We start from the raw sequence: 25,804 nt of genomic DNA on the forward strand, positions 1-25,804 counted from the left end.
AAGGCACTTAACCCTAATTGCTCCTGTAAGTCGCTCTGGATAAGAGCGTCTGCTAAATGACGTAAATGTAAATGTAAATGAGAACAGGAGGGAACAGTAGAGAACAGTAGAGAACAGTAGAGAACAGGAGGGGACAGTAGAGAACAGGAGGGGACAGGAGAGAACAGGAGAGAACAGTAGAGAACAGTAGAGAACAGGGGGGGACAGTAGAGAACAGGAGAGAACAGGAGAGAACAGGAGGGGACAGTAGAGAACAGTAGAGAACAGTAGAGAACAGGAGGGGACAGTAGCGAACAGGAGAGAACAGGAGAGAACAGGAGGGGACAGGAGAGAACAGTAGAGAACAGTAGAGAACAGGAGGGGACAGGAGAGAACAGTAGAGAACAGTAGAGAACAGTAGAGAACAGGGGGGGACAGTAGAGAATAGGAGATAATGGGGGGAACAGTAGAGAACAGTAGAGAACAGGATGGGACAGTAGAGAACAGTAGAGAACAGGAAGGAACAGTAGAGAACAGGAGGGGACAGTAGAGAACAGGAGAGAACAGTAGAGAACAGGAAGGAACAGTAGAGAACAGTAGAGAACAGGAGGGAACAGTAGAGAACAGAAGGGGACAGTAGAGAACAGGAGAGAACAGTAGAGAACAGGAGGGAACAGTAGAGAACAGGAGGGAACAGGAGAGAACAGTAGAGAACAGGAGGGAACAGGAGAGAACAGGAGAGAACAGGAGGGAACAGGAGGGAACAGTAGAGAACAGGAGGGAACAGTAGAGAACAGGAGAGAACAGGAGAGAACAGGAGAGAACAGGAGGGAACAGTAGAGAACAGGAGGGAACAGTAGAGAACAGGAGAGAACAGGAGGGAACAGTAGAGAACAGGAGAGAACAGGAGGGAACAGTAGAGAACAGGAGGGAACAGGAGGGAACAGTAGAGAACAGGAGAGAACAGTAGAGAACAGGAGGGAACAGTAGAGAACAGGAGGGAACAGTAGAGAACAGTAGAGAACAGGAGAGAACAGGAGGGAACAGTAGAGAACAGGAGGGAACAGTAGAGAACAGGAGAGAACAGGAGGGAACAGGAGGGAACAGTAGAGAACAGGAGGGAACAGTAGAGAACAGGAGAGAACAGGAGGGAACAGGAGGGAACAGTAGAGAACAGGAGGGAACAGTAGAGAACAGTAGAGAACAGGAGGGAACAGGAGAGAACAGGAGGGAAGAGGAGGGAACAGGAGGGGACAGGAGGGTAACCACCCAGTTGATTTGTATCAGGGGGTCTAGATCACTGTCGCTTTTCGTATGCAAAGACATTATTTTCTACCATCACCATATAAAAGAGGGTAGAGCATGGCGCTTGTAACGCCAGGGTAGTGGGTTCGATCCCCGGGACCACCCATACGTAAAAATGTATGCACACATGACTGTAAGTTGCTTTGGATATAAGTGTCTGCTAAATCGCATATTATATATATATTTTTTATAGCCAAGGGTATAACCAAGGGTATAACCAAGGGTATAACCAAAAAAATATATTATATTATATTATTATATTAGATTCCTTAAAACGTAGCCTATACAGAGTTTACAGATAGAATAAGTAGCATCTTCACAACATTTCTGTTAGAGATTTCTGAATCCGCCTTTCATTGAAAAAAAAAAGAAAAATCTACATTGTTCGATGAGAGAGAAAGAAGGGAGGGGAAGATCAACAGACAAGAGGTAGACTGAAGATCAACAGACAAGAGGTAGACTGAATGGCACCATGCTGTGCGCCTCTTTGCATAGCATTTGCATCAGCCAGCAAGCCATATGACATCCATTAACCTCCAAGGCTGTGTAAAAAATGGCATCCTATTCCCTATATAGTGCATTACTTTAAATCCCAGGGCCCTGGTCAAAAGTAGTGCACTATATAGGGAATATGGTCCCATTTGGGACACAGGCCGAGAGTGATTTCCCTTCACTCATCATACTTACAGACACTGTCTGAAGGACTAAGATGTTACAGTGACTGCTAATTGGATTTTAAATAACGTCGATCTCTGTCTCTTTGGCTGTTTTTCAGCGACCTAATCAACCCGGATTGTGGGTACAGGAATAGAAGGAGGCCACAGCATGATCCAGCGAGCAGGAGTGTGACCGTAAGGGAACAGGCGACTACGAAGCCGGGCCTGCTGCAAGGAACGATTCTTTCATTGTCCTGTCGTCCCGTTGGTCTCCCGAGGAGTAGCTGAGGGGACGTACCACTCTGTTACCGAAGTACCTTGGATTAATGTATGCACAGGCTCACAACAGGGAGAACGTGATTCTGGGTTTCCTGCAGGGCTGGAGTACATAAGTGATACTGGCCAGGAGTGAGGCTGTGCTATCAGGCTTGGTGTTGGTATGGCTCAGTCCAGCTTTGGACCTTCTTTTCATCATGACTGGTCTGCTTGACCTCGGACCCTGAGGAGAGCCTGTAGCTGCAGGAGGCAGCCACCCCCTTTTCGTGAGAGGACATAACCTCGGCTGCAGTTTCAAGTCCCTTTCCTATGAGGAGGAGGCCTCTATGTAACACAAAGAGATCTAAGTTGGACGATTCGAGGGTTCTATTACTATTACTACAACCATTGAGATTGTTATTTTTTTATTACCCCCCCCCACCCCCCCACCCCGAAAACTCATGCTTTTCCTTTGACAGGAAAAGCCTGAAGCTTTGTCTTTGAGTTTGAGTGGAGATGCTTTTTCCTACCAGCTTATCTTCCATGGCAAAACCTTTGACAACGCAAGAGGAGGGTCAGCCAACAAACACGGATCAGTTCAGTTCAAACACACTGATCCGGGACACAATATAGCCAAGGGTATAACCAAGGGTATAACAAAACCCCTTCTCTCTCTTACTACGCTAATAGACTTTCTGAAAAGACCTAATAGGAAAGATTTCAACATAAATCTTGACTGGATCTGCTGGATCTGCTGGATCGGGATTGGTCGGTGGCTGGAGATCGATTATTTTAAATCAGGTATGTTGATACCAAGGGGATGAGTATTTTGTGCTGAAGGGATGATGAGGAGGAAGATGAAGGGGATAGGGGTGTCAGTGTCCCCATCTGTGGGGAGGGTTGGGGTTAGGGTCGGGGGTGGGAGCAGGATACCAACCCTGGTTGGGGTAAGGGTTAGCGTTTAGGAGCAGGATACGAAGCTGTGGTTAGGGTAAGGGTTAAGGTTAGGGTTGGGAGCGGGATGCGAACCCTGGTTAGGTTAAGGGTTAAAGTTGGGGGTGGGAGAGGGATGGGAAACCTGTTTAGGGTAGGAGTTAAGGTTAGGGTTGGGGGTGGGAGCGAGAGTGGGAGTGGGATGCGAACCCTGGTTAGGTTAAGGGTTAAGGGTTAAGGTTGGGGGTGGGAGAGGGATGGGAAACCTGTTTAGGGTAGGGGTTAAGGGTTAAGGGTTAAGGGTTAAGGTTGGGGGAGGGGGGTGGGAGAGGGATGGGAAACCTGTTTAGGGTAGGAGTTAAGGTTAGGGTTGGGGGTGGGAGCGGGAGTGGGATGCGAACCCTGGTTAGGTTAAGGGTTAAGGGTTAAGGTTGGGGGTGGGAGAGGGATGGGAAACCTGTTTAGGGTAGGGGTTAAGGGTTAAGGGTTAAGGGTTAAGGGTTAAGGTTGGGGGAGGGGGTGGGAGAGGGATGGGAAACCTGTTTAGGGTAGGAGTTAAGGTTAGGGTTGGGGGTGGGAGTGGGAGCGGGATGCGAACCCTGGTTAGGTTAAGGGTTAAGGGTTAAGGTTGGGGGAGGGGGTGGGAGAGGGAGAGGGTTGGGGGGCTCCTGTACAACTACTGTATGATTGGATGGTGGCTTCTTTACGCCTCGCTGATCCAACCCAGGTTTCTAATAACATGTGTAAGTGTGTGTGTGTGTGTGTGTGTGTGTAAGTGTGTGTGTGCGTGTGTGTTTTCTAATGAGACGTGAGGAGAGGTCAGAACATGAATTCCTAATTGAAGTCAAATCAGAAGCTGGCTACTGGTCTAATTAAAAGGGAAACCACTCTTCACTGGTCACAGTAAAACCAAAGGAGGACGACAGACAAGCAGTTTGCACTTGCTGAACTCTGGCTACCAGTCACAGCTCTGGCTACCAGTCACAGCTCTGGCTACCAGTCACAGCTCTGGCTACCAGTCACAGCTCTGGCTACCAGTCACAACTCTGGCTACCAGTCATAGCTCTGGCTACCAGTCACAGCTCTGGCTACCAGTCACAGCTCTGGCTACCAGTCACAACTCTGGCTACCAGTCACAGCTCTGGCTACCAGTCACAGCTCTGGCTACCAGTCACAACTCTGGCTACCAGTCACAGCTCTGGCTACCAGTCACAGCTCTGGCTACCAGTCACAGCTCTGGCTACCAGTCACAGCTCTGGCTACCAGTCACAACTCTGGCTACCAGTCACAGCTCTGGCTACCAGTCACAGCCAAGCACTGAACAGATCAGCCATGTAGATTAGTGAATAGATGACTGACTGAGAGCAGCTCAGTTCGGTTCACCCTGTTCCACATATGGTAATGAGTCTGCAAATTACTGCCACTGCCACCTTGGAATCTGACCAGCAATGCAAAGAATCTCCCTCAGAAGACTGACTACCCTCCTTCTACTCAGAATCTGATTTCCTCTTTATATTCTGTAAAAAGAGAAGTTCCATCCACACCTTGTGAGCTCTAGGCCAGATTCATGTAAGAATGTCAATGTAGGAGAGAGAGAGAGAGAGAGAGAGAGAGAGAGAGAGAGAGAGAGAGAGAGAGAGAGAGAGAGAGAGAGAGAGAGAGAGAGAGAGAGAGAGAGAGAGAGAGAGAGAGAGAGAGAGCGAGAGAGAGAGAGAGAGAGACAGAGAGAGAGACAGAGAGAGAGAGAGAGAGAGACAGAGAGAGAGAGAGAGAGAAAGAGAGAGAGAGAGAGAGAGAGGCAGAGAGAGGCAGAGAGAGAGAGAGAGAGAGAGACGATTTCACAACAAGTCATCACAAGGCCTGACTTTGTCCACACACGCACAGTCTAGCAGTGATGAAAGGCAGCCTTGAGAAAGATACAGAAACGCGTAAAACAACCAAGGCCAAGCTATTATGTTTCACAAGCTAAAGCCAAAACGCCCAGGGATTCAATTCAGCAGCCGAACCCACATGTTGAAGGATTTTCCTATCTCCAAACAAGAAATGAGGAAAAGGGAAATACATTGTAAACTTATGAAGGCTCTAAAGTCTTAGGGTAATGTGTTCCCTGAAAACAGCCTGATGCCCTCAAAGGCAGTTTTAGCTTTGCTAGTTGCTGAAAATTAGTTTTTTGAGATTGGCTAATTGTAATAGTAACGATTTATATCAATTTAAGTCCGCATAAGGCCCACATACCATATCTAATATTGCAGATTAGTGCGGAAAGGGCTTGAGGCAGCACAAGTCAGACAAACAGCAATTATTAGAAACAAGGAGTTTGGCTTCCCTATAAAGGCCTTGTGCATTAACTTTACCCTTCTGTCTCCTCCCCAGGGGTTCCTGAGTGGTCACACTGCCAGACACCACAACCTCAAAACAAGATGGCCGCCCAATGCAAGAACTTCCTCCTCTTCTTGACCAGGGTAGGACTACTCCTGGGTCTGGCTAACCCTCTGGTGACCTCCGCCTCCTGCCCTTCGGCCTGCCGGTGTGATGGGACCTTCATCTACTGTAATGATCGAGGCCTCACCTCCATCCCTACTGGCATTCCGCTGGATGCTACTGTTCTCTTCCTCCAAAACAACAGGATCAAGAGCTCAGGGATACCCACTGATCTGAAGAGGCTAAGCAACGTGGAGAAGATATATCTGTACTGTAATAATCTGGATGAGTTCCCCCAAAACCTGCCGATAGGGGTCAAAGAGCTGCATCTACAGGAGAATAATATTCGCATGATTACGCATGCGTCGCTGGGTCAGATCCCGGTGATCGAGGAGCTACACCTGGATGATAACTCTGTCTCGGCGGTTAGCATCGAGGACGGAGCGTTCAGGGACAGCAACCACCTGAGACTACTCTTTCTCTCCAGGAACCACCTGAGCACCATCCCGTCCGGCCTTCCGCAGACCATCGAGGAGCTGCGCTTCGACGACAACCGCATCTCGTCGATATCGGAGGCGTCCCTGCAGGACCTGATCAACCTAAAGAGACTCGTCCTGGACGGGAACCTGCTCAACAACCGCGGCATCGGCGAGACGGCCTTCATCAACCTGATCAATCTCACCGAGCTCTCCCTGGTGAGAAACACCCTGACGTCGCCGCCGGCTAACTTACCGGGAACCAGTTTGGAGAAACTGCAGCTCCAAGACAACCACATCAACCGGGTACCGGCCGGGGCCTTCGCTTTCCTCAGGCAGCTGTATCGACTGGATCTATCGGGCAACAACCTGAGCAGTCTGCCTCAGGGAGTGTTCGAAGACCTGGATAACCTCACGCAGCTCCTGCTCCGTAACAACCCGTGGCAGTGTACCTGCCAGATGAAGTGGGTGAGAGACTGGTTAAGGTCGCTGCCGACAAAAGTCAATGTCCGAGGGTTTATGTGCCAGGGACCGGACAAGGTCAAGGGTATGGCTATTAAGGATTTGTCCATGGACTTGTTTGACTGTGGCGTCTCTGACTTGGGCAGGGGCCAGGGGGGCCCAACCGAGACCGGCACCGTCTCTAACACCTCACCCCCCTCACAACCCCAATGGCCCTCCTTTGTGACCAAAAGACCAGTGGTGAAAATGGCTGACCGGAATAAGAACTACCGCAGTACAACGACACCATCAGGTAGAAAGATCATCAGAATAAGTGTGAAGTCGAGCAGTGCCGAGACAGTGCACATCTCCTGGAGGGTTTCCGTACCCATGACTGCCATGAGGCTCAGTTGGTTAAAACTGGGCCACAACCCTTCGTTCGGTTCCATCACGGAGACCATCGTACAGGGGGAGAGGACGGAGTACCTCCTAACGGCTCTAGAACCGGAATCCTCGTACAGGATATGCATGGTTCCCATGGAGACCAGTAACATTTACCTGACGGACGAGACACCGGTTTGCATAGAGACAGAGACCAGTTCTCTGAAGGCCTACAACCCCACCACCACACTGAACCGCGAGCAGGAAAAGGAGCCTTACAACACTTCCAGTCTGCCTTTGGCCGCGATCATCGGCGGGGCCGTGGCTCTGCTGGCAATAATAATGCTGGCGCTTGTGTGCTGGTACGTGCACAGGAACGGCTTGCTGTTTTCCAGGAATTGCACCTACAACAAGGGCCGACGGAGGAAGGACGATTACGCCGAGGCGGGGACGAAAAAGGATAACTCAATCTTGGAGATACGAGAGGCCTCTTTTCAGATGATCCCTATACACCCCGTGCCCGTGTCCAAAGAGGAGTTTGTGATACATACGATTTTCCCTCCGAACGGATTGAGTCTGTACAAGAGCCCGCACAGCGAGACCAGTATTAGCAACAGAAGCTACAGAGACAGTGGAATACCTGATTCAGACAACTCCCATTCATGATATTGATAACACGGGACATTTGGTATATAAATGAGTGCGTTCGTTTGATGACTTGAAACTAAGTGGCTGTAAGACTTTGTTATAAAAACACTGGATCTAAAAGACTGAGTGGGGGAAGCAATGTTCGTCTGTACATTTGCCCGTTACATTTACATTTAAGGACATTTTTAGGACAAAGAGGAGAAGAAATGTGGTTGACGTTGCAGATAGTAGGGCCACCACTGAGCCGCAGGTCAGTGTATGTTGTAACTAAAACCGCAATTCTATATTTTAGGGGTTTGTAGTAATTTGTACTGTATTTCCTTTGGTTTACGGTTACCCTAACAACCAACCATAAAAAAAAAAAAACAGTTCTACTGAGATATAATGACTTGTCAACTGTGAAAGTGGGTTTTCGTTGCTGTGTTGAACAATCAGACTTTAGAGAACCTTGTAGAATAAAGCACAGGTCATTCTTTACACTGTCTTTGTTGCTGTTCGGTAAAAACAAAAACAAAGAAAATGACACGATGATCGAAACTGGGGCTGATTAACTAAGAAGCACCAGGGCGAAGCAGTGAGAGCAGCAGGCTTTCTCTGAGGAGAGACAAGCAGAGAGCAGTCTCCTACATGTATCTGACTATCTCTGGAAACGTGACTAGCAGCACAGGGCAGATGAAGCACACACACCTTTAGGACATTTACCCAGGGTGGGATTAACCCTTGCAAGGTGGGCAGGCTGTGAGATTAACCCTTGCAAGGTGGCCTGGCTGACAACAGAGATTACATAAACTATATATATTTGTTCTAGCCAACAAAAGGCTAAACTACAATGGGATGACATTCTCCACTATCTTGTACCATACGTCATCCAAACATTGCCCTCAAACATAGCTTAGATACAAACCGGTCCATGAAAAAGGTTCTATAAATAAACAACACATTGGATTTCTTTTGAATACAAACTGAGCGTCACCGATTTCCTTATTTATGATTAGGATTTTTTTCCAGATTGACACTACTAGTTGTATGTTAACACAATTTCAAAGTTAATTGTTCTTTATAAAGTTAATTGTCCTTTATAAAGGTAATTGTCCTTTATAAAGGTAATTGTTCTTTATAAAGTTAATTGTTATTTACAAAGTTGCTCAGGGATTCTTGAAACAATTGTCCCGTCTTTCAAGAATCCCTGAACTAAAAACCAAAGTGCATTGAATGCCCTTTGGCCAGTCTTGTATGTGCCTTGATCCAATGCTTATCGTATTTAGCTTTTTAGGAAATCAGTGACTTTTTTTTTCATACACACTTGAATATGAGAAAATATTGGTCATATTGCAGAATAAAAGTGGATAGAAATATCAAGACTGGTCTCTCTTACCTGAAACACTAACACGACATTTCAAAATCACAATTTGGGCCCCATTCTCAATCTGAAATAACAAAAATATTGCAATGCACTCATGCGCTTGCTACTTTTGCAAATGTGAAACGGGATTGTCTACATGAGAGCAAAGTATACACTCAAACGGAATACATTCTAGTCGGTGATAACCACACTGCCTCTCCTGGTCGGTGAACTAACAGTGAAAGTCCATTGAATGACATCATCCATATTCACACTTCCTGAAAAGGTTAAGGAGGGAAAATGGCAGATTTAGCGCTCACAACTATGACCTATTTTCGGCAGCGATTCTAAAATGCATTTCGCTCACAGTGATGAGGATAGGTAAATGTCTGCCTGTCTGTATTTCCAACATGTACTGAACTTTTTAACTAAGAGATGAGGGTGGAGATGATATTGTTCTTTTAAAAAAACAGTGTCCCTCAGCCTCTCTGTGGGCAGTCAGACAGACACGCAGACATACACACACACACACACACACACCACACACACACACTCAGTGGGCAGTCAGACAGACACGCAGACATACACACACACACACACACACACACACACACACACACTCAGTGGGCAGTCAGTCTACAGAGCAACAGGCTGGGGTTGGTCGTTTGTGTGGAGAAGCCACAGTGTGTGATTTATATCCAACGATGTGGTGCGATCTGGGCTCTCTCTGGGGGTTGATCAGCCTGCCAGGCTCACAGTCTGTGTGTGTGTGTGTGTGTGTGTGTGTGTGTGTGTGTGTTTAATCTAATGACGCGCCACCGTACAGAGAGAGGGTAGCAACAGTCACTACACACCACACGGCTAACAGAGACAGAGATTACATTGACAACAGGGCTAAGCATTGTTGTTCACTAGTTTACCCCAAGTAGGGAAAGGGTGGCGGGGTTGGAAAGTAATAAAGGGGAGTATATATATACTGCTCAAAAAAATAAAGGGAGCACTAAAACAACACATCCTAGATCTGAATGAATGAAATAATCTTATTAAATACTTTTTTCTTTACATAGTTGAATGTGCTGACAACAAAATCACACAAAAATTATCAATGGAAATCAAATGTATCAACCCATGGAGGTTTGGATTTGGAGTCACCCTCAAAATTAAAGTGGAAAACCACACTACAGGCTGATCCAACTTTGATCAATGCCTTCCTCTTGCAGGAACTGCTGACACACTCCAGCCACATGAGGTCTAGCATTGTCTTGCATTAGGAGGAACCCAGGGCCAACCGCACCAGCATATGGTCTCACAAGGGGTCTGAGGATCTCATCTCGGTACCTAATGGCAGTCAGGCTACCTCTGGCGAGCACATGGAGGGCTGTGCGGCCCCCCCAAAGAAATGCCACCCCACACCATGACTGACCCACCGCCAAACCGGTCATGCTGGAGGATGTTGCAGGCAGCAGAACGTTCTCCACGGCATCTCCAGACTCTGTCACGTCTGTCACATGTGCTCAGTGTGAACCTGCTTTCATCTGTGAAGAGCACAGGGCGCCAGTGGCGAATTTGCCAATCTTGGTGTTCTCTGGCAAATGCCAAACGTCCTGCACGGTGTTGGGCTGTAAGCACAACCCCCACCTGTGGACGTCGGGCACCTCATACCACCCTCATGGAGTCTGTTTCTGACCGTTTGAGCAGACACATGCACATTTGTGGCCTGCTGGAGGTCATTTTGCAGGACTCTGGCAGTGCTCCTCCTGCTCCTCCTTGCACAAAGGCGGAGGTAGCAGTCCTGCTGCTGGGTTGTTGCCCTCCTACGGCCTCCTCCACGTCTCCTGATGTACTGGCCTGTCTCCTGGTAGCGCCTCCATGCTCTGGACACTACGCTGACAGACACAGCAAACCTTCTTGCCACAGCTCGCATTGATGTGCCATCCTGGATGAGCTGCACTACCTGAGCCACTTGTGTGGGTTGTAGACTCCGTCTCATGCTACCACTAGAGTGAAAGCACCGCCATCATTCAAAAGTGACCAAAACATCAGCCAGGAAGCATAGGAACTGAGAAGTGGTCTGTGGTCACCACCTGCAAAACCAGTCCTTTATTGGGGGTGTCTTGCTAATTGCCTATAATTTCCACCTGTTGTCTATTCCATTGTCAATCAGTGTTGCTTCCTAAGTGGACAGTTTGATTTCACAGAAGTGTGATTGACTTGGAGTTACATTGTGTTGTTTAAGTGTTCCCTTTATTTTTTTGAGCAGTGTATATAGAAAACATGGGGGATTGGAAGTGATGCAGACAATTACATTGATAGAAGTTACAATCTATCTACAATATTAAGCTGATCTACCCCCACCCCCCCCCAAAAAAAAAAAAAAAAAAAAAAAAACATTCAGTCAGGGGCCTCCTCACAAATACAGATATACAGTTTCACGAAAATGATTCGCTCCTACAGACAGTGAGTCAGGTGGCCGTGACTTGCTATATAAAGCAGGCAGACAGGCATCGTGGCATTCAGTTACTGTTCGATTGAACATTAGAATGGGCAAAACGAGTGACCTAAGCAACTTTGAGCGTGGTGTGATCGTCGGTACCAGGCACGTCGGATCCAGTATCTCAGAAACGACCGGCCTCCTGGGCTTTTCAAACACGACATGTCTAGGGTTTACCGGGAACGGTGCGACAAACAAAAAAACATACAGTCAGCGGCAGTCCTGTGGGCGAAAACAGCTCGTTGATGAGAGGTCGAACAGTGGTGTGCAGAACGACATCTTGGAGTGCACAACTCGTTGTTCTTTGCAGCAGACGACTACAACGGGTTCAACTCCTATCAGCTATAAACTAGAAGAAGCAGCTCCAGTGGGCACGCGATCACCAACACTGGACAACTGAGGAGTGGAAAAACATGTCCTGGTCCGACGAATCCCGGTTCCTGTTGCGTCAAGCTGATGTCAGAGTCAGGATCTGGCGTAAGCAGCATGAGTCCATGGTCCCATCATGCATGGTGTCAACGGTACAGGCTGGTTGCGGTGGTGGAATGGTGTGGGGAATGTTTTCCTGGCACACGGTAGGTCCCTTGATACCAGTTGAGCAACGTTTCCATGCCCCGAGGAATTCACGCTGTTCTGTATGCAAAGGGGGGGTCCGATCCGGTACTAGATGGGTGTACCTAATAAACTGGCCACTGAGTGTATGTGACACACTCATATAACATGCTTTTATAAACTAAAATATATGAACAGACACATATCTACATAGTCATCCATAGGTGCATTCATAAACCCGCCCATGCAGTCTTAACACACCCATGCAGTCTTAACACACCCATGTAGTCTAATTTTTATTTTTTATTATTTATTTAAAATTTATTTAACTAGGCTAGTCAGTTAAGAACAAATTCTTATTTACAGTGACGGCCTACACCGGCCAAACCCGGACGACGCTGGGCCAATTGTGCGCCGCCCTATGGTACTCCCAATCACGGCCTGTTGTGATACAGCCTGGAATTGAACCAGGGGGGTCTGTAGTGACGCCTCAAGCACTGAGATGCAGTGCCTTAGACCGCTGCGCCACTCGGGAGCCCACACCCATGCAGTCTTAACACACCCATGCAGTCTTAACACACCCATGCATGCAGTCCTAACACACCCATGCATGCAGAACACACCCATGCATGCAGTCTTAACACACCCATGCATGCAGTCTTAACACACCCATGCAGTCTTAACACACTCAAGGCTGTAATTAGAGCTAGGGCAGCCGCTAGAAGCTGCAGAAGTGATCCAAACCTTAAGTATACACTCACACTGGCCCTGTGGCCTCTACACTACATTTATCAGATCAACTGGAAATGAAAATAAACATCTGTTTTTAGAACGGTGTAATGCCTCCGAGTCTGTGTGAATGTTGTCAATAGTGGATTAAACACTCTGCTCTGCTCTGCTCTGTTCTGCTCTGCTCTGTTCTGCTCTGTTCTGCTCTGCTCTGCTCTGCTCTGCTCTGTTCTGCTCTGTTCTGCTCTGCTCTGCTCTGCTCTGCTCTGCTCTGTTCTGCTCTGTTCTGCTCTGCTCTGCTCTGCTCTGCTCTGCTCTGCTCTGCTCTGTTCTGCTCTGCTCTGTCATTTGACTGTTACTTTGCTTTCAATCTACTGTTGTGTGTGTAAGAGTGTCTGTGTGAGCAAACACTTTGGAGAAAGAAAAAGCTATTGTTGAATAAAAACAAATGTGATAAGGTATTATGTACTCATACTGCAAGTATTTAGTCTTTAAGACAAGGTGTACAGTTGTACTCACCCAATTCAAGTTTGAAATCAAAGAGCTTTGCTTGTTTTATTTCCTCAACTCATTCACTCTGATGAATGAAATACCTATGAATGCTTATTAACTGCATAGGAATGCATATGATTATCTATGGATTGCCTATGAACAGCATATGAATGCCTATGAAACAGCAGGAGAGTGTTTCATACCTGAGTAGTGAGAACTGGGAGTCGTTATCGCTAGTCAGGATAAGAACCTATCCTAACCATTTCACAGTTCTGTTCTAGAACACTACATTTTGGTCATTTAGCAGACGCTCTTATCCAGAGCGACTTACAGGAGCAATTAGGGTTAAGTGCCTTGCTCAAGGGCACATCGACAGATTTTTCACCTAGTCGGCTCAGGGATTAGAACCAGCGACCTTTCGGTTACTGGCACAACGCTCTTAACCACTAAGCCCTAGTATCCACCCTAGTATCCACAAACATGCAACAGATGAGATCAGGTAGAGTTAAAAGGAGAAGTCCAGCACACCGATGATCTCGATGTTTCCTAGCATGTAATGTTATTGTACCTATGTTTCAGTCCCAATAGACCTTCATCAGGGTATTTATACAGATTAACCCCATCTCATTAGACAGGAAGCCCAACCTTTCCCTTTACCTTAGCTGCTCTCTAAAGTAACAGTGTGTTATTGATGAGGCTTCTGTCTTAAGTAACTTATCCTGATGTTCTCCATGTAGGAAGATGAAGTGGATTTACATGCTAAACATGTTGTTGCAGTGAAAAGGCCTACAATGGCAAAAACATCTTTAAAAAAAAAACGTAAAGTAATTATCTTGCGAGAGTACTGTGGACAACGCTCATGTGAGAGTGCTGTCTTTTGTTATTTAGCAAGATAAAGAGCCATCTCATTGTAGATTGAAATGATTCTGTGGCACAAAGATAGATAGGTTGAAATGAAATATGAACTATAATTGAAGGCTGCTCCTTCATCACCCTGCTATGAGCCCTGACCCTGGTGACCTCCCGTGACCTTTCGTGACCCTGCTCCCTACTTCACCCCTCCTGCTCCCAGCTCCCCTCTCAGAACATCACTCAATCCCTCCAACCATCTCACTGAGGTCAGATGGTCTCACTGAGGTCAGATGGTCTCACTGAGGTCAGATGGTCTCACTGAGGTCAGATGGTCTCACTGAGATCAGATGGTCTCACTGAGGTCAGTTGGTCTCACAGAGGTCAGATGGTCTCACAGTCAGATGGTCTCACAGTGGTCAGATGGTCTCACTGAGGTCAGATGGTCTCACTGAGGTCAGATGGTCTCACAGAGGTCAGGGAAGCCATCAATGCAAAAAAGCAAAACCTGGCCATCTGGTACTCCAGGCAGATTAAAGCAAAAGCTCAAAACAATCTGAAAGATTTCAAATAGTGTTTGAACCACTATGACCTCACTGTGACCAGGCCAGTAGATCACCAGTCAGAGACAAAATGACCTCACACACACACACACACACACACACAGCACACACACACACACACACACACACACACACACACACACACACACACACACACACACACACGCACACACGCGCGCACACACACACACACACAAACACACACACACACACACACACACACACATACAAACACACGCACACCCACACCCACACACACACACACACACACAGGAAATCTGTCCACAGTAAGGACACGTCAGGATTCATGCATGCATTTATGGATGTGCGCGAACACACACACACGCACACTATGAGTCACGCACACACACACACACACACACACACACACACACACACACACACACACACACACACACACACACATGCACACACACAGGCATGCAAACACAAACGAGCATAAGGCTGTGTAGCTGCTTCCAGACTGAACCACTACAACACCTTAGAGCATAAGGCTTCACAAGTCACTTCATATAGTACAGTAGTTCATATAGTACTCATATAGTACAGTAGCTCATATAGTACAGTAGCTCATATAGTACTCATATAGTACAGTAGTTCATATAGTACTCATATAGTACAGTAGTTCATATAGTACTTATATAGTACAGTAGCTCATATAGTACTCATATAGTACAGTAGTTCATATAGTACTCATATAGTACAGTAGTTCATATAGTACTCATATAGTACAGTAGTTCATATAGTACTCATATAGTACAGTAGCTCATATAGTACTCATATAGTACAGTAGTTCATATAGTACTCATATAGTACAGTAGCTCATATAGTACTCATATAGTACAGTAGTTCATATAGTACTCATATAGTACAGTAGTTCATATAGTACTCATATAGTACAGTAGTTCATATAGTACTCATATAGTACAGTAGCTCATATAGTACTCATATAGTACAGTAGCTCATACAGTACTCACATAGTACAGTAGCTCATATAGTACTCATACAGTACAGTAGGTCTATTTGGCCTATTTTACATTTATTGATTCTGTGTCAATAATTGTGTTTTTTTAATCAACTGGTTTGCCTAATCTCAAATTCTGAAGCAGCAAGAGGTCAAGGAAAAGCATAACTAACAGCACCATTCTGCCTGCTAAATAATAATAGTCTAAGTTAGATTTTATTTGTTATGCTATATTTATCCTCAAAGTAAAATAAAAAAATTAAATGTCCTCTCTACTATCCAAACAAGTCTGAGTGTATGAATCCTCCTCTCCAAATATCCAAATGGATTTATTTAGGCCCTTGTTCCCAGGAACACAACTCTTTACTTTCCAAGAACCAAAATAAAAAAGTTTTTCTTGATGACACGTTCGCTTTGTGTGGTGAAGGAGCGTGTGTGTGTCCGCTTTCCCTCTCTCCTCGTATCCTGTCCCAACATCTTGCAAATCAAACGACAGCCTCTCATTTCATTTCTCTTCTCTTCTCCTAAATGCTGAGTGGAGTTGAGGTCAGAAGCCAAGGGCTAGGCCTGTTCTAGGCCTCCCACGATGCATTGCACTGCTGCCAAAGTTTGTGTGTGTGTGTGTGTCAAATCAATTAAAAGTTGATTTGTCGCATACACACGCTTGTGTTACTAGCCTCAACAGAGACAGAGAGAGAGAGACAAAGACAGAGACAAAGAGAGACAAAGAGAGAGACAAAGAGAGAGACAAAGAGAGAGACAAAGAGAGAGACAAAGAGAGAGAGAGAGAGAGAGAGAGAGAGAGAGAGAGAGAGACAAAGAGAGAGACAAAGAGAGAGAGAGAGAAAGAGAGAGACAAAGAGAGAGAGACAACGAGAGAGAGAGAGAGAGAGAGAGACAGAGAGAGAGACAAAGACAAAGAGAGAGAGACAAAGAAAGCGAGACAAAAAGAGAGAGAGAGAGAGACATAGAGAGAGAAAGAGACAGAGAGACAGAGAAAGAGAGAGTGTTTGTGTGCTTTGTATGTGCGTGCATGTGTGTGTCCTCCAAGACATCAGCTTTTCCCTAAACCTGTCGGCGTCTCTCTATCTGCTAGTGTACAACTCATTCTGAACGGTTGAGATGGGACAATCACCATGATGATGGCGCTACAGCAGGATGTCTTGAGTTCAGAGACCGACCACCATCTTAACAAGAGAAACCACAGCATCACTCGTGTGTGTCCTCGTTTGACAGCCAATAGCTCAGATGGTATCCATGTTCCCACACTCACATTTCTCCCAATTTTCCTCCTGTGACTTTGCTGTTCTCTGATCCAAACAGCCTCTGTTGAAAATGAAAAAAAATTCTAAGAGCACAAAAGAGGAGTGAGAAATATGATGACCATTGGCCAGAGTGATAGATCACTCAGAATGATTGATATGAATGGCTACGTGGTGTTTTGTTGTCCTTAGGGATGTTGCTGTAACCGTAGTAACGCCACACCGGCAATCACGAGTCATGACTGTAGTCAAATTCCACGTGACCGTTGAGTTACAGGAATCTCCTCTTATGCACTCTGGACATGCTTTGGTAGTACCCAACTCACTAACTACCATCAGGTCGTTAGTGACCTGGTACCCAGCGCTCTATTGGCCCTCTAACCATCAGGTCGTTAGTGGCCTGGTACTCAGGGCTCTATTGTCCCTCTAACCACTATGACATCCATGCAAATGCGATCAAAAAAATCACATCAAACACTAATCATCAAAACAGTATCCTGCTTTTTAAAACTCACCATTAGGCAAATGTTATTTACCTCACTGTGATTGATCAATTTGAAGAAAGAAGTTCTACAGCAGGTTGAAACTGAGTGGAAAACATGGTCCTTGTGGATGTTGTTTCAAAGCCTAACACAACAAAACGGACAGCGCTTTCTAAGGTGATGATTAATTCAAAGCATTTAAGACGTTGCATGTAGAACACCCATATTAGAGTTTATCTACAGGCATAGGCCTATACAGTGGGGGAACAAAAGTATTTAGTATTTTAGTTTTATTAATTTAGTTTATTTAGTGTTTTTAACAAGTTCAAAAAGGTGCCATTAATACAGGTAACGAGTGGAGGACAGAGGAGCCTCTTAAATGTCACGATCGTTGGAAACAGTGGACCAATGCGCAGCGTTATTTGCGAACATACTTATTTTTATTAGAATGAACACACGAACAAAAACAACAAACGATAACGTGACGTCCTCGGTTCTAACACAAACCTATACTGGAACAAGATCCCACATAAAACAATGCCAAACGGCTACCTAAGTATGGCTCCCAATCAGAGACAACGAGCTACAGCCGTCTCCGATTGGGAGCCACCCTGGCCAACATAGAAATACAAAACTAGAACAAACAAAGAAAACTCACACCCTGGCTCAACATACAAGCGTCCCCAGAGCCAGGGCGTGACATTAAAGAAGAAGTTACAGGTCTGTGAGAGCCAGAAATCTTGCTTGTTTGTAGGTGACCAAATACTTATTTTCCACCATAATTTGCAAATAAATTCATAAAAAATCCTACAATGTGATTTTCTGGATTTTTTTCTTCTCATTTTGTCTGTCATAGTTAACGTGTACCTATGATGAAAATTACAGGCCTCTCTCATCTTTTTAAGTGGGAGAACTTGCACAATTGGTGGCTGACTAAATACTTTTTTCCCCCACTGTATATGAGACCAAGCCCGAAAAAAACCCTGAATTAAAATAACGATTGTGCCGTTATAAAATACATAGCATTATAGCCTACTACATATTACGCACGGCAAAAAAAAAAAAAAAAAAAAAACGATTTAAGATGTATTTGGTACATAATTTGTCTAGCCTATACTCTACAAATTAAACAAAATATATTAATCGCCTTTGAGTGTGGACTGTACTATTATGCAAACAAAATGGACTGGTTACCTTATGCTACGCTTCAAACTTTATATCCCATGAGTCTTGGGAGAGAACGTATAGATAAGCTTAGGCAAATGCCAAATGCCGTTGCTTCACTGATTGTGCAGGGCGTCTTACAGAGTTAGCCTACAATTATAATGAATTTGTGTTTGATTTTGAATAGCCTAGTAACAGGGCATTTTGAATATTTTCATAATTAATAGGCTGACACATTACCTTTTTAGCTACAGAATATCTCACCACTGTGTGTCTCTACCTCCTCTCCTCCGAATGAGGCACTGGGTGGCTGCAGGAACAGGGGTTGGAGAGCCCACTGGCATACAGAGTTTGGGCGGAATATCACCCATGTCGCGCAGCGAGGCTGCATGCTCCTTAAAACAGTGGTTGATGTGTGAGTTGAAATAAGCGTTCTTATAAGCCCAGACGTTTCTATATGAGATCCCGTGTGAAAGCAGAGCTTTGATGGTTCCCACCAATAAGACGATTCCAGCTGCTACTATATTTATTCCGCTATAAAACCGGAGTAGCCTACCCGGCATGATTTAAACTGTGGAAAAGCGGTCTCCATTCTAAATCTCTTTTTTTTTTTTTTATTTTTTACGTATTAGTAAAGACAAGATTAAATTGAGAATAGTCTGATGGGTGAAAACGTGATGAGAGAACAGCGTGTGTAGCCTGCACCATAGAATAGTCGCATCATCAATAGCCTATAGTCGCATCATCAATAGCCTATAGTTGCATCATGCAGCATATACATGTTTTTGACTTCTAAGACATTCTAAGGTTTGCATTGTTCACAACTATAGCACCTGTTTCAAATAATTACTTTTACGCTCAACAAAGCCACTTCATATAGGCACATTGGCCGGAACGGGAAAAATATCCTTTCTATTTTATTCAGCTAAGTTCAATTATATTCTTCTTACTATAAAATCATATAATATAAATTAATGGCACGGGAATTATTAGCATATCTTGTCTGCTAAATTAACAAGCCTACAGCCTATGACATGGAGCACAGCCAGAATAACATAGAGTAGGCCAACTCATATTCTGTTCTGCTGAAATACATTTTCTTCATATCATAAAGTTTATTTAGACCTGCCTAAAATAAATAATGGATTTATTGTTATGGTGTATATTAAATGGATTTATTCAACATTTTTTATTTTTTTTATGTAGATGTTCCAAAGGTCCGCATCAGCAGCTTGTGCTGTATGTGTGGAGGCTAAAGGAGTTTATGTTAATTACCGGGCAATTACCGTGAGACCGGCAGTCATTTGCATGACAATAAACGGCTGTCATGACCGCCACAGCCCTACTTGTCCTCTCCGCTCCAAATCAAATCAAATCAAATTTTATTTGCCACATGTGCCGAATACAACAGGTGTAGACATTACCGTGAAATGCTTCCTTACAAGCCCTTAACCAACATATCCATGAGTGATATGTATGACTATGGCTGTTCAAGTTTAACGTTTTTTATTTTATTTTTTAATACAGTGATATTCCTTTCTTGCAAGCTCTAAACCCATCCCTGCAGTAATCGATAACACTGAAAACACACACACAAAAAAAACACAAGGTAGAACAAAAACATACGAGAAATAAAAATGTGTATGTTTATGATGTCACTGCGACAACTGTCGATAGACGTAGCTGGTAAATTCGCTATGACTATCTACTCTGATTTCAGAGCACTCTCGTCTGAGTGTGCCAGAGCGCAGAATAACTTAAGAATTTACGAACGCTCAACACCCGTTGAACACGGCCAGTGTCAGTAAATGTTGCTAAAAAAAATTAATTAAATTGTTGCAAGCAGCACAGTTGCAGTCACCAACACTCTGGAAAACATAAAAACAGCCTAACCAGCTCTGCTAGGGCGAGTAAAACGGTCAGTGAGCTGTTCTCTCATTTGTGTCTGGAAGTAGCTAGCAAGCTAGCCAACGTTAGCCAGTTAGCTTGGGTGCCTGACTGCTGTTGTTAGGGCCAGAACGCTCAGATCAACCCTACTCCTCCGCCGGAGTGTCCAGTGTGCGCTCTGAACGCTCCGAGAGCGAAACGCTCTGAATTTACGAACGGACAATCTGACAACGCTCAGAGTTTACAAACGCCCAGAGAACACTCTGGCACTCCAGATTACATTGACGAACACACCCGTAGAATAAACCAGCCTTTAGTCTTGAAAATCTTTGGTTGTTTAGTACATAGCCTCAGGTGTGAATCCTTAAAGAGATGGGTGGGGCTAAAGCTTAAGAAGGTGTGAACGATGCTGAATTGGTGTAGACAAAGATGAGCTCTCCATTAGGTACCAAAACATTCAAGGGCCATTTTCTCAAAAGTGAGGTTACAAGTTTATCAACTTTCAAAGCATATTTACTTTCCCATTGTTCCTCAACTGCAGTGTATGATATACAATTTTCTAGCTCTGAGTCTCTACTTTTATCCAATGTAAAAAACACAATTTCTAATTTTGCTACATAAGACTGAATCGAGCCGGTCGGTTACATATTATGTGTGTGAGCAAATGTCAAGTGTCAATGTGCAGTGGAGTCAGGACACAGAACTGAGTAAACGACGTACTTTACTCGAAAAATAAACAACACTAATTTCCACGCAGGGAAAACACACCAGCTCACATAAGTCTTAGACACAAAACAAAGAACAAACACGCACAAAACCATGTGGGAACCAGAGGGTTAAATAGGGAAATAATATAATGTAATGGGAACCAGGTGTGTACAATCAAGACAAAAACAAATGGAAAACAGAAACGTAGATGAGGTGGCAGCTAGAAAGCCAGTGACGACGACCGCCGGACGCCGCCCGAACAAGGAGAGGCACCAACTTCGGCGGAAGTCGTGACAGCAAATGATGGAGTGAGTGTTTCTGTGTGTGTTGGAGTGTGCGTGAGCGTGAGTGTGTAGGGCCCTGTGAGTGTGCATAAAAAGCAAGGATCAATAACAGTGGGTGTTTCTCGATATGCATTATAATAACGTGCTCCACACTCTCGTGCTCAGAGTTCATTCTCCGAGGACGTTCTCTTGAGTACGTTCCTGTGAGGTTGAGAAGCGCAGTCCTGAACTACTGCACCACCTTTGACCAATCCAGACAAAACCAAGACAACTACATGAATCAAACGCAAAGCTTGTATCTTCATAATTATCAGCAAGCCGAACATGTAAAAAAAAAAACGACTTAATGTTGTTACAAAAGGGTAGAGGACCAAACGTCAGCTACAAATTCTTCATGGGTAGCTAGCTAGCTACCGATTCTTTGTCAGTTAGCCTGCGATCTACGCACGTTACGGTGGAAATTCCGGGCAGTTAAACTGAACACAGTATGCATTTGTTAACGTATCAAAGATAAAAGATTGTAGTCAGGTGTCACGTTGAATACTGATAGAAGGAATGCGTAATAGTTTATTTATTTATTTCTCTACCCAACACAAGGTACGTCATGGAAAAACGACGTGGACGAAGCCCAAAACAAACACGTATATATATATATATAACACAGGGATGTAACCCAAACAAAAGAGTGAGGTGTAAACCTCTAAATAATACACAGGACGAGACCCGTAATAACAAGAGCACAATACACGGTATGTAAACTGTGAAACAATGTACTCACGAGACCAATGGACATGGGACAATAATCGACAAGGACAATGGGGGAACAGAGGGCACATACTGTATATACACATACTAATCAGGGGGAATGGGAACCAGGTGTGCGTAATGAAACAAGACAGTCTTGGGGTTAGGTGGTAATGAACCAGGTCAGCGACGCCTAGAAGGCCGGTGACGTAGACCTTCGGAGCTGGTGAACGGAATGAGCAGCAGTACCGGGGGGGGGATCCGTGACATCAGGCAACATATTACATGTGAGTGGGGCAAATTTTCATTCTGAAGTCAGAGTTCCTTTTCTCTCGCTTCAGCTCAAAACCAGCCGCCATTTCTTTCAATAAATGTTGGGTTGTTTTTTACATGGTTTGCTTCATATTACATCAACAATCGTGGCAATATTCCAGTTGAAGCCTATATCGATGTATGCTTCCAAATGTGTACAAACGAAGTAGGTATCTGAGAAGTGGCCTCAGAACTGCCCTCCGTGCTGGCCTCAGAACTGCCCTCCGTGCTGGCCTCAGAACTGCCCTCCGTGCTGGCCTCAGAACTGCCCTCCGTGCTCCGCTTCATATACTTTGATTTGGACTCATACTCCGACCGTTCTGTGCTCCAATTTGCATGCTCGGAGCACAGCAGTATGCATACTTAGAAACACCCAGTGTGTTCAAAGGTTAAATTGCTGAGTGAAGGATACGATAATATGTCATGATAATATCTATATCTAATTGACTCTCCTGTACGGCCACCATTAATTCCTGTCAAACCATTAAGTGGTTGAAATGATCTGGTAAGAAGGCCTTCCATCACCCCCACCATGTCCTTTATGCAGTCAACACACACACACACACACACACACACACACACACACACACACACACACACACACACACACACACACACACACACACACACACACACACACACACACACACACACTAGCCCATTCAGAACTTAATCGATCCTCAGACACCATTTATCCAGGAAGTCTGATGATTGCCAGGGAATAATGATTTAATTCCTAAAGGTCCTGAGAGTACAAGCATGTCCATTAACACACACTGTTATGTTCCCCAATAAGAAACCAGAAAATCGTTACTCAACAGAAGAAAAAAAAAAGGAACTAACAAATAAACCACCAATCAAAACGAAACAGGTGTGGTTTTAACATGGATCCTGAAAGGTATCCATGCGGGGTCTAATGAGTGCTGGCCAAGCAACTCCATCTGGCTCTTAAAAGATCCCCACCATGGACACCCACTGGACTTGCAGCCAGGTCACCCGTGATACAAGTCAGTATTTGACGTCCATCCATGTCTGAGGACGTCGGGAGATGACGTGGAAACCGGCCACTAGGGGGACACTAGGGGGCAACAGTGAGCGCTGTGACCTTCAAGTAGGTTTTGGTTTTGCTAGGGCGTTGTGGACGGGGATGGTGAATGGGCGTAAGCATCTGCCTCTGATTCCAAAGGTTGCAAGTTTGAATAGAGCGATAGAAAGTTGTTTTTGAAATGTTTGTTTTACGCCTATTCCAAACCTTAACCCTTACCTTAACCATTTTGAGTTAATGCCATAACCTTAAGATTTCGGAATTAATGTCTAAACTTAACCTTAAACACTTGGAAATTTGATGTTTGCAACAACTTCGAAATGGATAAAACATGACACCCACTGGACCTGGAGCTAGTGGTGAATACTGAGACACCCACTGGACCTGGAGCTAGTGGTGAATACTGAAACACCCACTGGACCTGGAGCTAGTGGTGAATACTGAGACACCCACTGGACCTGGAGCTAGTGGTGAATACTGAGACACCCACTGGACCTGGAGCTAGTGGTGAATACTGAGACACCCACTGGACCTGGAGCTAGTGGTGAATACTGAAACACCCACTGGACCTGGAGCTAGTGGTGAATACTGAGACACCCACTGGACCTGGAGCTAGTGGTGAATACTGAGACACCCACTGGACCTGGAGCTAGTGGTGAATACTGAGACAACCACTGGATCTGGAGCTAGTGGTGAATACTGAGACACCCACTGGACCTGGAGCTAGTGGTGAATACTGAGACACCCACTGGACCTGGAGCTAGTGGTGAATACTGAGACACCCACTGGACCTGGAGCTAGTGGTGAATACTGAGACACCCACTGGACCTGGAGCTAGTGGTGAATACTGAGACACCCACTGGATCTGGAGCTAGTGCTGAATACTGAGACACCCACTGGATCTGGAGCTAGTGCTGAATACTGAGACACCCACTGGATCTGGAGCTAGTGGTGAATACTGAGACACCCACTGGACCTGGAGCTAGTGGTGAATACTGAGACACCCACTGGACCTGGAGCTAGTGGTGAATACTGAGACACCCACTGGACCTGGAGCTAGTGGTGAATACTGAGACACCCACTCGGGCACGGCTCCACAAGGGGGAAAAAGGGGGGCTTGGTGCCCCTTTAGTTTTAGTTTGATGTCTCTATTAAAAAAATTGAAAAAAGTTAAAATGATTGAGTGACAAATTGGTGTGAAATCTGTGTCAGCACCATGGACAGAGCGGAGTGTGTGATTGTGTGTAGGGGGGCTATTACATTTTACATATTCAGCAGACGCTCTTATCCAGAGCGATTTACCCTCACTTGTCCAAGCAAAAGTATGTTGTTTGGTATCTGTGCGACCACACAATCTTCACACGGACGTTGGAATACGTTATGAGAGTATACAAAATACCCTTCCTTTGGAAAATGTATTGATTCATAGGCTTCTCAGGTCACAGAGCAATGCAGGCAATGAATGGGGGCGGACTCGGTCCCTGGTTTTTTTTCCTCACCTGAGCCAATCACAGCTCTCCTGACGAGAGGCCTCACCTCTTCATGGTTCCAGGACCACTCCTTGTGTTCGGACGGCGACCAGCCATATGGTTGCTATCATTTATGAACTACAAAATAGAGATTAACTCTAACTAACTCTAACTAAATCTAACTAACTAACTCTATCTAACTCTAACTAACTCTAAATATATCTAACTCTAACTATATCTAACTCTAACTGTATTTAACTCTAACTCTATCTAACTCTGTCTAACTCTAACTCTATCTAACTCTAACTCTAACTCTATCTAACTAACTAACTAACTAACTAACTAACTAACTAACTAACTAACTAACTAACTAACTAACTAACTAACTAACTAACTAACTATATCTAACTCTAACTAACTCTAACTCTCACAGGCAGACATTATTATGAAGGATGTAGCGTGGCACACACACACACACACACACACACACACACACACACACACACACACACACACACACACACACACACACACAATGAGTCAGAGAAAGAGAGTGAGGGAGAGAGAAGCCTCCTCCTGCTGGTGCAGTAGTGACGGCAGGGCGGATGTGAGTGGGTGGAGAAGATTGATTAAAAACTGCTGTCACTGTGATGAGATGGCGACACGACACACACACACACACACACACACGCTCCACACATGCCACCCCACAACACGCAGCCTGCCAGATTATCAGATCACTGAGATCTCTGTGTATGTGAGAGAGTCAGCACCCATTTCTCATTTCCTGCACATTGACTTGGCGACAGAACGGGACCGTCTGCTGCACAAATAGAGAGAAAGAATACAAGGGATTTTTCATCTCAAGGAATGTTAGACACTGGGGTAAAGTAGAGGATGAGGGGGCAGGGGGACTGAGGGAGGGAGGGAGGGAGGGGCAGGGGGACTG

The 25,804-nt window shown here is 45.1% G+C and overlaps 2 protein-coding genes across 2 annotated transcripts in view; one reads left to right on the top strand and one right to left on the bottom strand.

The window, feature by feature from the left end:
* Positions 1-25,804, bottom strand: part of LOC121547883 (ADP-ribose glycohydrolase MACROD2) — a 906,379-nt gene that overhangs the window by 679,232 nt on the left and 201,343 nt on the right. The gene's annotated exons all lie outside the window — the stretch shown is intronic.
* Positions 2,644-7,871, top strand: LOC121547757 (leucine-rich repeat transmembrane protein FLRT3-like). Its single transcript, XM_041859175.2, has 2 exons — positions 2,644-2,996; positions 5,502-7,871. The coding sequence occupies exon 2, from the start codon at positions 5,549-5,551 to the stop codon at positions 7,511-7,513; it is 1,965 nt and encodes a 654-aa protein (XP_041715109.1). The 5' UTR covers positions 2,644-2,996; positions 5,502-5,548; the 3' UTR covers positions 7,514-7,871.

The sequence above is a fragment of the Coregonus clupeaformis genome, chromosome 31 (assembly GCF_020615455.1).
Source record: "Coregonus clupeaformis isolate EN_2021a chromosome 31, ASM2061545v1, whole genome shotgun sequence".
NCBI classification, from domain to species: Eukaryota; Metazoa; Chordata; class Actinopteri; order Salmoniformes; family Salmonidae; genus Coregonus; species Coregonus clupeaformis.